Genomic DNA, 11,892 nt, shown 5'->3' with positions numbered 1-11,892 from the left:
GTACAGCCCTGAAACTGGAACCCAGAGAGGCTGTGAAATCTCAGACCTTGAGAGTTTTCCGGAAGTCAGCTCAAGAAAACCACAGCTGAACTGATCAAGTATTGGCAGCACTCCCAGCTGAAGAAAGGGTTGCACCACATCACCAGAGCTCCCTTCCAACCAACAGTACTGAGGATAATGATATGAATACAAGAAATCACTCTATTACATATTAATCACTTGTTCTTAGCTTCCACCACACTGACAGCAGAAAGAAAACTCTTACAAAAAGCTTCCAGAAAAGGCGAGAAGCTAAATATTTAATTTCTTCTAGATCGGAATTATGCCTATTTTCGAAGTACAGATCCCTTTACTTGTAGTCTGAGGAGTCACAGGTTCACATTCACCTCTGAGCCCCACCACCTTGTTACAGTACACAGAGTCAGCCACGAAAACTCAGCTACAAGGAAGAGGAAGGCAGCTCTCAAGTGAACTCCTTGTTCCAGGCACAGCTAAGCTTCCAAACTCCAATGATCAGATGGATATTACAAAATTTGAGAAACTGCAGAGAACAGTCATAAAAATGATTAATGAGCAGAAAGCATTATTTACACAAGGAGAAAATTCAACAGCTAAACGCATGCAACGTGTCAAAGAAACATATCTCAGCCCCGAGGCAGCAGAGTGTGTTGCAAAAGAAATTCACAGCTGGACCAGGTGCCTCAGTTTAGCATCACAAAGTACACATACGTTTGCCTCTTCCATTTGAAACTTTCTTTCAGCAACAGTTATACAAAACAAAATCAAACTGACAAAACCAAATTAAAATCTAGACATTTCAACAGTTCAACATATTCATAGTTCAATACAATGGAAGCCCTGGGTGGGAGAAGGAGGAGGAGGAAAACACTGGACTTTCCATGACCTTTTGTCTATTTCTAAAACCCTGTGCCTGCACATGTAAGCAATCTGCTTCTTTTACCACAGATTAATGACTCATTAGTTCTGTCATTTCAAAATGGAAAAGAATCCCATCTGGCACTAAGGATTAGCAGCCAAATTATGTGTGTCTTGATCTAAAGGTTGATTCAGTAATAACAGAAAGCCCTAAACTGCAAAAAGAAAAGTGCATTTTATTATCTGCAACCCCTCAACATTTTAGTATGCATCTTATAAAACTGATCTACCACCTTTCTCACCATGGGAAGTATTCACAGGATGAAAACATCAGCCCCATCCAAAGGACGCAGCTGCACTGCTGCTTGGGCAGATAAACAGAGAGTGACAGGCTGCACGTATTGAAAGCCTTCCACCATTTCCATTCCGTTCAGTTATAAAGCGCCGATGCTACATTTCCATTATATTCACAGCAGCATACACAGATTCAAGGCTTAAAGTGATTCAAGTCTTCCCAAAAATTACACTGACCAAACACTGGGAAACGCTGACCTCCAGAAGCTCCTCTTCCATACCTTCCCTTCTCTTACAGTCTGCCTACAATCCTAAACCACTCCATTCAGTGTCTTCCTATCAGTTCTGCAACTCTCCTTAATTATTTGACCCACAAACTCCGACTTCACCATCCAGTCTCACCTGGTGTTCTCAGCTCCTCTTCACAGGCAGGGGGAAGAACTCCGAACAACAGGTGAAGACTCCATTTCCTTGATATAGTAGAAAGAAGTATCAATAAAGTCAGGTCAGTAACTATCAAAGGGAAAAAACAGATAACAAATAATATCTTGCTGGATGGGCACAGAGCATGCTCCAGGGATTCCTCCTAAATCTGAGGAGCCCTTTTCTGGATGTGATAATTGTCTCGCAAAGGGAAAAAGCAGATGAAAAATAGTAAGAGCTTCCTCAACCGTAGGATCCAAAACCGACCCAAGGAGCAAATACAAAATTTAGCAGAAGCACAAGCCTCCAAAGAACACAAGTCTAACTGTTTTTCCTAGCCACAGCTCAGTTTGCTGTTAATAGAGAAAAGATGAAGCGAGACCAGTTGTGATGGCTCCACTCCTATTGCACTGCACCGAAAGAATTTTGTCAAGACCACTTTAAAAGAACATAATATGGAATACTCACAGGACCCTAAGTCAACCCAGAGCTTGGGCTTCCACGGAGCCATACCTCCTTTCATCCAGAAAACAAATTTAAGTGATTTATCCACTGACAAAGTAATCCAGAGGAAAATTAAGACCTTGCCCAGCACTCCTGGACAAACCTGCCACATCTAGTTTCCTGGAACAGGTGTGTCTATTTTAATCAGTTCCCAGAATTAACACACATAAGTTCCCTCCCTTTGGCACATGCCCTGCCCTCTGATGGTCTGGGGGCTTATAGGATCCCCAGGACCCCTCCAGAGACCCCCCCCATACCCACATAGGGCCCGCAGGATCCCTGTAGGGAACCCCAGGGCCCCTCAAGAGCCCCCTAGGACACTTCCAGGGCCCCCAGGACCCCTCGAGAGCCCCCTGGGATTTCTTTAATGCCTTCCAGGACCTTCTTCATGGTGAACTTTTCAACTCTCCTTCTTGCACGTACTCTTAGACAGCTTGAGCACCTCTTCAAGGTTGCCTCTAATCCTAGCTGGTCTTCTTCCTCTTATCATGGTCCTAATTCTTCTTTCTCTTATCATTACACCAGTCCTGATTATCTGGCTTAATTGGCCAAGCACAGGCAACAGATGTTCATTATGAAATAGGAACAAGACACATTTATGTAAGCAAAACAGCTACCCTCAAACAAAGCCTAGCCTTGTCTTATAATGCAAGTAAAATAGCTACTTGAAAAATTAAACAAACAAAGCACAGCTAAACATGTTACAATGCCTCTCTCCAACCTGGCCACCATCTCCACTACTCAACTACAGCTGACGGAATTCCTACACCTTGGAAGATCCAAACCCAAGACTTGCCACTCAAGACAGAGTGGCAGAATATCTCAAGTTGGAAGGAACCCATAAGGACCATCAAGCCCAACTTCCCGCTTCTCACGGAGGTACCTAAAACTAAATGATAGGACTAAGGGCATCACCCAGACACTTCCCAAAAGGCTCAGTGCCACAACGTGAGAGACCATCGGCCCGGGAAGAACCTTCACCCAATGGCCAACCTCAACTTCCCAACGGTTCCCCACATCAAAACCCAAACGCAGAAAAAGAACGCTAAAATCGCAAACTATTCAGGAAAAGCAATAATAAGAAAAGCAACGAACTCTAATGACATCAAAATCAGGAAGGATTTACAGTTACACAATTAAAAGAAGTCAGTATTTCGCAAGTAACGTTTAAAACCGCTTTTTCGAGGACGAGTGCTCTCCCACCTAGAACCACACCCGGCCCTGCACGAGCAGCCCCTGCGCAGGGGGCGACCCCCTCTTAATTACTCTTATAGCCAAACAGAGGATGGGGCGGGGCCCAGGCAGGGACAGCCAATCCGCAGGAGGGAGGCGGGGCCTCATGGAGAACAGCCAATCCGTAGAGGAAAGGGGCGTGGCCTGAGCAGGGACAGACAATCTGCAGGGGGAGGCGGGGCCTCTGCAGGGACAACCAATCCGCAGCGAGAGGAGGGCGGGGACAATGCAGGGAGAGCCAATCCTCAGCGTGAAGGGCGTGGCCCCGGCGGGAACAGCCAATCCGCAGGGCGAGGGGGCGATGGCGGACCTGAGCGGCGGGCTGGAGCTGGTGCCGGTGGCGCTGTGGCCGCCCGGGGAGGCCCCGCCGGCCTTTAAGGTAGAGGAGAGGGCTGCGAACGGGCGACGAGGGAGGGGAGAGGGAGGAAGCGGAGAAGTAGGGGGCCGGGGCGCCGCCGGGCAGGAGCGGGGCCGCGCGGTCACTGCCCCCGGGAAAGGTGTGATCCGTAGGGAGGGGGAGTCACAGAACCGTAGGGTGGTTTGGGTTGAAGGGACCTTAAAGCCCATCCAGTCCCAACGCCACTGGATCAGGCTGCTCCAAGCCCCCTCCCACCTGGCCTTGAACATCTCCAGGGATGGGGCAGCCCTGGCTTCTCTGGGCAACCTGTAGCCCCTTTCAGGTACTGGAAGCTGCTCTAAGGTCTCCCCAGAGCGTTCTCTTGTGCAGGCTGAACAACCCCAACTCTCTGTGCCTGTCCTTGAATGGGAGGTGCTCCAGCCCTCGGATCATCTTTGCAATGCCCCTCTGGACCCATTCCAACAGCTCCATATCCTTCTTCTATTGGGGATTCCAGAAGTGGACACTGTACTTAAGCATTTTTTGTACTTTATCACACATAGCCCAGTTTCTGCTGCCTTCTGCATTAGGTGCAGTAAGCCCCAGACATGTTTTCTGGATGCACGTGTGGCTGCCCAGAACCACGCCTTAGTGATGTTGGGGTCCTGAGAAAACAGGGTGCAGCAGGTCCCAATGAGCCTAGGGGAAAAAGAGAAAGGGAAAAAGAGAAAGATGTCATTCAAACAGACCCCGATCTTTCTAAATGGCATGGTGTGAAGGCTCGTAGTCAGTGAAGGGGAGAAGATGGGAACAGAAAATGGGTTATGAAACTTGGTTTTGAGTAAGGTAAAATGACTGAGAAAGCTGATGTTTATGTAACAGAAGCTTCTGAGTGAACTGGCATATTTCCCAACACCCAGGAGGTACCACACATAAGGTACTATGAAATGTAATATTTAGTAATAGCAGTTACTCCATATTTCTAAATAAAGCTTTGGAAGCTGAATGCTGAGAAGAAAGTAAAAATATATATGTAGCTGTCTTTACAGTTTAATTTTTCAAAGTCAGCGAAGTTTCCATCAGCTTTTATTTTGCAGCAGTCCACAGCTGTATAACCAGTCACCTCCTGGGCGCATTGGTGTCATTTTGAGAACCTGACTTCCAGTGTGGGTTGCTTGAACTGAACCACATCTGTTCATGCAGACAGAATTTAAGGTGAAGCAAATACCATCTTCACATGCTACCCAGACAGCTTTTTTTTCTAAATACATAGAGGTGTTATTCATCACCATCATCACTTTCTAACAGAATTAGCAAGAGCAAGTTGGAATGCAGCATTAAGAGATAAATGCAGTGCCTCTTCATTTTTAACAAAAATGGGAATTTGAAATTCTGTGACTTAAAATAGCTGTAGACTAACCTTAAAAGTAGCTTAGGAAGCATTTCGAAGGGGGTGAAATTACTTGAAACATTCTTTGCTATTTCTATGAATAAAATCCTATCTAGTGAACCAATTAGCTGACATGTTTTTCTTGCTAAAGTTTGTTTTTATTCTAGCTAGCAGACTGTTTTGAGAAACTCAAGACACTAAAAGACTATTTTTTTTTTTTCATTCTCTATGGAATATCCAATTTGCATTCTTTAGAATGTTTTACAGAAGTTAGAATTGTAGGTAGAAGTTCACAGGAAAATGAAGCTTTTGTGATTTCAGTTGAGATCAGTTGTTGCCAGACATGGGCTTCTTAAAATCCATGGAAAGAAGAAATGAAAGTAACAAGGATGTTACTCCTTTTCTTTTTGCAGTATAGCCCAGACAACGTGGCTGGAGCAGATGGAGACATTGACCCCACTGAAATCACCTTTCCTGGATGTTCTTGTCTTACCAGCTCCTGCACAGCTCATGAGTGCTCGTGTCTTCGCCATGGTGAAAATTACAGCAGCTTGTGCCTCAGGCTGATGGAGAAAAAGGAGGAGTACGACAAACCTGTTTTCGAATGCAACACCATGTGCCCCTGTGGTGAATCCTGTCAAAACAGGGTTGTTCAGAGGGGGCTGCAATTCAGACTTGAGGTATTTAAGACTGAGAAGAAAGGGTGGGGTCTTCGCACTCTGGAATTCATAAGTGAAGGAAGATTTGTTTGTGAATATGCTGGTGAAGTTTTAGGCTTTAACGAGGCATGTAGAAGAATTCAGGCCCAGACATCAAAGGACTCAAACTACATTATAGCAGTGAGGGAGCACCTCCACAGCGGTCGGATAATGGAGACATTCGTTGACCCTACATACATCGGTAATGTAGGCAGATTCCTGAATCATTCCTGTGAACCAAATTTATTTATGGTGCCAGTTAGAGTCGACTCAATGGTGCCTAAGCTGGCGCTTTTTGCAGCTACTGATATTTCTGCTGGAGAGGAACTTTCATATGATTATTCTGGAATATTCCATAATTTACCAATAACTAACAGAGAACAAAAAACTATAGAGGAAGACAACAGATTGAGAAAGCCTTGCTACTGTGGTTCCCGCACATGTGCTTCTTTCTTACCTTGGGACAGCTCCCTCTTTTCCACAACAGAGACTTGTTCAGGGAGCTCTCCATAGCTTTTTGGTCCCTAACGACACGTAAAATGTATATTTTTCCCTAATAGTTAAATTGAAGTTAAACAAAACTGATTGTGTATTCCACCAAGGAAGCACATGTGGTTTTGAATAACACCTCAAAGACAAAATTTGGGGCATAACATCATGCAGCATCCTAGAGACCGTTTCGAAGGTTGATGGTCTGAAGGAGCACAGGAGCTTCAAGATGTTCCAAAATCCATTACTAAGCCAGGCCTGGTGGTGTTTTCTTCTGACAGATTCCTGTATATTAAAGCACATCTCACAATTTGTGCATTTCAGAAAAAAATGAACTTTTAACATTGATACATGAAAAGGACATGTAATAACAATGAGAAATATCATTCAGGAGAATGAGACCAAAGAATACTGGCATTTGCAACAAGGGCAGTAAGTTTCTTAAATCCCATTAAAATAAATTATTTAAAAATTACCTGCTTTAAATGTTTTTGTTCCACAGAATATAAATTACTGTTATTATTGATGTAAAAAACCCAGAAAGATCAGTTTGAATGCTTCATCCATCCATCCCCTTTTCCATCTCCAGACACATCTAGCTGCATGCCAAAATCTGTTTTTATGTGACTAGTTCTGTCTCATGACCATTTAATTTCTGTGTAAATGGCACAGTACTGGAGGCTCTGACATCTGTCTGAAGGTTCATCTGCTAGGATTTCTGAAATAAGAGTAAGCAGCACACCCATGTTTCTTTCCAGCACTATTATTCCACACTTTAGAAGGAAATTCAGACTCTGCAGTCTAAAGGAGCATAATGCCACTATTCTGACTTCTGAAATGCATTAAAGTAGGAAATAGAAAAGAACATCTGAACAACAACAGACTTGTCTCCTTATATTGTTGAACAGCTGGCAAATAAGTGAGTGTTCCTTTCAGCTACTGATTTGTTTTCACTATTCCCACAGAGCCAGACTATATAAAGCAAAGCCTGTCCTTTCCCAGCAGAGGGAGAAAGTCATTGCATCTTTTCTTTCTCGTACAGGTCTAACACACATACACTGCTTTACTAAGCCTCTCCTTACACCAGGGATACATGAGAGAGCTTGCCGGATTCAGTACATTCTGCAACGCCACGTTACTTCACTTCCTTTCTAGAAAGATCGAATTAAGGAAGTTTCAAACAGGCTTGTTTCAAATTTCTCCCAGCTTTGATATACAAGACAGAAACTGCAATGCTGCATTTTACAGTTGTGCCACAGCATGCCATTAGTGGCACAACCCCTGAGGTTATTTGCTCCGTACAGTTTGATCTTTACCTGTATTCACCACTTTTGACTTAACTTACACAAGGCAGCATATCTCAGGAGGATGAGCTGCTCTGCAGGCCATAGGTAACTGTTTTAAAGACAACTTCGATTTCAACACGAGAGATTAACCTGACGTTGGCAAGGGATAAAGGATATTTAGCAAACGGCAAAATAATAGCAGCAAACCAAAATCTTACTTTGTGTTCACCTATGCTTTCTTGGTAAGTTTCAGTGTTAGTGTTTCCCCATTTAATATCCGTCTTCATGCTTCCGTTACAAAGAACTGCTGTTGAGGTTTACATATGGCTGTGGTTTTAGGTGAAGATACAGATTACCACTTAAGGTAACAGTTAAATGTCACTTCTGTCAGTACAGAAAGCTTCCAACAGAGTTCAGCTGCTTGTCAAAAGTAATTTACAAGCTGAGTGGCCATAAACTTTACACCTTTATCTGATTAAGGGTGCCTGTTTCTACAGGAGAGAAGTTCTCCACATCCTGTAACTCAGAAGGCACGGTGCTCTAGATACCAGAACACTGCTTCAGTTGCAGGCTCTCTTGTCCTATTTAGAGGCTTATCAGGTTTTCTTCTCCCAAAAGGCATCACGCCAGCCACCTTCAGCCTGTAGGACTGGAGGGCGGGGAGTGGATGATCCAATCTACTTCCTCTTTCCGTCCTGGAAAAAGTTTCAGGACTAGTTTTACACAATCTGTATTCCTATTCCTCAAGATTAGATGTGTTTTCAAGATGACAGCACAGTTTGTGAGCTTCCTGTTATCAATATGTACTTGGCATGATTTTGAGTAGTTAAGGAAGTGTAGATTAAAAAAAAAAATCCAAAAAACCCAACCTCAAAACACAGCCCCCTAAACACCATTAGCAATATCTACTCCTGGCATCACCAGCCTTAAAGCAGAGAACACAGCTGAGCCTTCTGTCTCTGCGCAATCTGACCCTCTCGGGCCCAGCCAGCTAATGCCGCTTCTAGGCAAGTGAACCAACTATCAGTTACCTGGTTAGAACAAAGAAGAGAGTGTTGTACTGTTAAAAACAGCCAGGCACACTAAATGCCTTGCAAGAACATGAAATAAGATGTTGTCCTTGAGTTCTGAACCATCATGGAAATTGTTAATGACGTTTTTCCATAGAGCATGTGCATAATACTTGGCTATGTCTTAGCACTACAGCGTCCTGGGGGTGTGGCAACAAGAAAAAAAAAAATCTCCTTACAAGGGAATAAAAAAGAAAATAGACCTTTTTCCTACCTGCTGAATCTCAGTTCGCTTTTTCCTTCAGGTTCCTTTCAGCTTCATTGAGTCCACTCCACAGTTCTCAGTGCTCTTTCACACTGAATCCAGTCAAACATCTCAGAAGACTGAGCTCCGTAATCCTCCTTCCTTCCTTCTACTCTCAAAATGCAGAAATGATGATCAATATTTCAACGTTCAATACTCACTCAAGCTTGGAGACTTACTTTCCCACTGAAATCTGATCAGATTAATTGAAGAATGTTTAATGAAACATCTTGTAATAAATACAGTACCTGTTACATAAACAACACCAGCGTGAATGGGACATATTCCCAGTCTCTTGTGGAGATGGTGAAACACTTTGCTCCAGGTGCCCCCAAGAGCACAATGAGTATTGACTGACTTATATCTGATGGTGTGGCATCATAAAGCTCTTTATTTAAAGTCATAATACAATTCCATATATTGGAAAGTTCTTTTTTCCAAGCATTTTTTCCAGAATCCAACTCTCAGCAAATCGTTTTATAACAAAGTATACTCCTTGTGGCAGAGACAAGCCTTTTTAGAAAGATAGAAGGAATCTTTCCCTATTACTTGTAGCAAAACAGATGTTTTCAATGCATAGATTTAAATTAAATATTTAATGCTGGTAAGGCAGTCATTGCTACACAAATATTTACCACAGCTTTTGCTATGCTCACATGAGTGCCAAGTCACATGACATTTTTTCTGCTTGCTAGAATTACCTTAACTGCCCACTGGAGACTGCTGGTTTTGGAAAGGCTCCCCAGACATTCTCCAGTATCTTCCTCTCAACATGAAACAGAGCGTAGGAGCTACCAAGTGATGGATTTACATTACCTCAATCTTATTCAACCCAAACCCAACTTACTGCAGAGAAGACAACGCTGGGAAAGACTGGTATCAGTGCAAAAAACTGTTGTTAATCCACCACATTTTTCCACTGTTAGGTCCTAAAGTAGCTGAAATATCCGAGTTGAGTCCGTTTTACACAAAGGCTATCAAGAAGCCTGTTAGAGGGCAGCAACACAGCTGAGCGTGACACATGTGGAAGGACAGCCATTCTGCTGTGCAGCTTACTGCACAGGCAATCCCTTGTTGAGCCTCCATTAGAGCAAGCAACTGCCTGCACAGAAGTGTTATCAGGTACCGTGTCCTAGAGCAAGTAACAGTGCAAAACACTTTGTGAAAGGCCTGAAATACATTCAGATCCCAAACGACGTAGCTCTCATTACTCCCATTTCCCCTCCTCCTTGTTAAATTTTTTTTAAACATAACAGTTGCACTATTTACCTTACTAGGCCTCTGGGTGCACAGTTACATCTGCCGTCTTGTCACTTTAATGATCTTTTATTCAAGTGGAATCATTCCTAAGCTTCAGTTTCTAATGATGCCATTTTTGCAAGTTGCAAGTCTCCAAAATAAGCCTACACCATGTCCAAGAGAAACTAGAAACAAATTGCCAGTGTTTTTCCAATCAATAAAAGTCTTCAGCATCAAGCAATGCTTGAAATTTTGTTCAGATACCTACAGAACTTCTGATCATCACCACCATGAGGATCTTCCCTCAGCTGCAGAAGGCACTTCCTAAAGGAGCGAGTAACTCACCAGAAAAAGCACGTTTATAGACACCTGATTTTCACTGCAATGGGAATGTAACACAAGGGCTGTGCTAAACTACCTGTGTGGATGGCAGTCTGCCTTCTGGTCCTCACAAGCGCTTCAAATCTCTTTTGAATATGCCTAGAAGTTTATAAAGCCCTCATTTATGGGATTTGAGTGTAGAAATTCAAATATACATAAATAAATCTATTTATTAAAGATCTTTTATAGAAGAGCTATTAAACAGAATTAACCTTTTTAAACACAACTGGCATATTTCTGCCAAGTTTTCTGCTAGTGAACTCCAGAACAGTCTTGCTAAAACCAACAGAATTTGCCAATAAGGAGTTTGGTCAGGATAAAAGTCCAGGCCACCTTCTCCAAAGATAAATACATGAAGGTTCTTCAAGCAACTTGAGTAGTGTTGAGGTCTTTTTTCCTCTCTACTGGAATTTTAAGCACTAGATTGTTCTCTTCCGTCACCAGCTAGTGAACTCCAGGCATCTCTTTTTCCTTTGGAGAAGTTCAACCCTTCACATCTTAATGCGACAGCCCACTTGGTCACAGTAACTCTGGCAAGGTGTCTGCTGCGCAGCGGAATCCCAGATTTGAAGCAGAGCTGTCAGGAGTATTTTGACTACGGGCCGCACAGCGATACCTATAGCAGTAAGACTGGAGAGTAAGAGGGGAAAGAGAACTTTAGAGCATATCACAGCTTGTGGGTTTCTTTTTAGGCTAAAGTTTGTTAGATTAATAGACGAAAACATTTTGCATGCTGTTGGAAAACTCAATGAAATGATACAGATCAGAATCACTGTGTTAAAAATAAGGGAAATGCCACTGTGTACAAAGACCAGCTGCAGCTGATGGAAAAAGTAGTTCGAATGGTAAAATGTCTAATGACACAAGCATCAACTGGTAATACATCTTGCTTTGGTAAAAGGCAAAAATGACCATTCTGTTTCTCCTCAAAAGGGAAAGGATCTCCGTGCCTCTATCTGTGTATTGGTTTTCTAAGGGATGACTGGAAATGGACAGGTACTGGCACCTGTCAAAGAACACTTCTCTGAATGAGATGCAGCAAGAAGAAAGGAAAAACTGGAGGCAAACTCCTTCCCAGTTTTCCTATGGCTAGCATTAGGGATTTTTATAATCAAGATATAAACTGTACTGGTGGCTATAAAAGCATTTACATTTACATTAATCCATTGATAAAACAATTCAATTGTATTTCAGATTCTCCTAGAAGACAACCCTGAAGACTGTCCTCTTCCAGAATGGGCTGCAGTAACACAGCAGCTGCCTCTCAGAAAAAAAAAAAAACAAACAAAAAAACCAAACACCAAAACAACAACAACAAAAAAAGAAGGAACCATCATTGCCATTTCATTTCTGTAAATAAGAAATGAGCACGAGATTATTTCCCAGGTACAGCCATTTGATGCCACTGATGCATGTCGGTAGGAAATA

General features: G+C 42.9%; 2 protein-coding genes across 3 annotated transcripts in view; one reads left to right on the top strand and one right to left on the bottom strand.

The window, feature by feature from the left end:
* Positions 1 to 3,614: 3,614 nt before the first annotated feature.
* Positions 3,615 to 8,658, top strand: LOC104063625 (histone-lysine N-methyltransferase SETMAR). The gene is made up of 2 exons (XM_009565859.2): positions 3,615 to 3,709; positions 5,471 to 8,658. Exons 1-2 carry the CDS (start codon positions 3,632 to 3,634, stop codon positions 6,266 to 6,268), a joined length of 876 nt encoding a protein of 291 aa, XP_009564154.2. The 5' UTR covers positions 3,615 to 3,631; the 3' UTR covers positions 6,269 to 8,658.
* Positions 8,659 to 9,155: 497 nt separating this feature from the next.
* SUMF1 (sulfatase modifying factor 1) overlaps positions 9,156 to 11,892 on the bottom strand; it is a 36,359-nt gene continuing 33,622 nt past the window's right edge. The window contains exon 9 of one of the 2 annotated variants that reach the window (XM_054076792.1): positions 9,156 to 11,094. In XM_054076792.1, the coding sequence (XP_053932767.1) occupies positions 10,984 to 11,094 (111 nt within the window). In that variant the 3' untranslated portion in view covers positions 9,156 to 10,983. The remainder of the gene's footprint in view (positions 11,095 to 11,892) is intronic. The other variant, XR_008451702.1, reaches the window with a different exon arrangement.

This window comes from Cuculus canorus, chromosome 11 (genome assembly GCF_017976375.1).
Source record: "Cuculus canorus isolate bCucCan1 chromosome 11, bCucCan1.pri, whole genome shotgun sequence".
Classification (NCBI taxonomy): Eukaryota; Metazoa; Chordata; class Aves; order Cuculiformes; family Cuculidae; genus Cuculus; species Cuculus canorus.
This window is presented reverse-complemented; position numbering and strand designations above follow the sequence as displayed.

Coding starts and splice junctions, on each gene's coding strand:
- LOC104063625 (XM_009565859.2), top strand. CDS start 3,632: ATGGCGGACCTGAGCGGCGGGCTGGAGCTGGTGCCGGTGGCGCTGTGG. Junction 3,710..5,470: donor AGGCCCCGCCGGCCTTTAAG/GTAGAGGAGAGG, acceptor TTCTTTTTGCAG/TATAGCCCAGACAACGTGGC.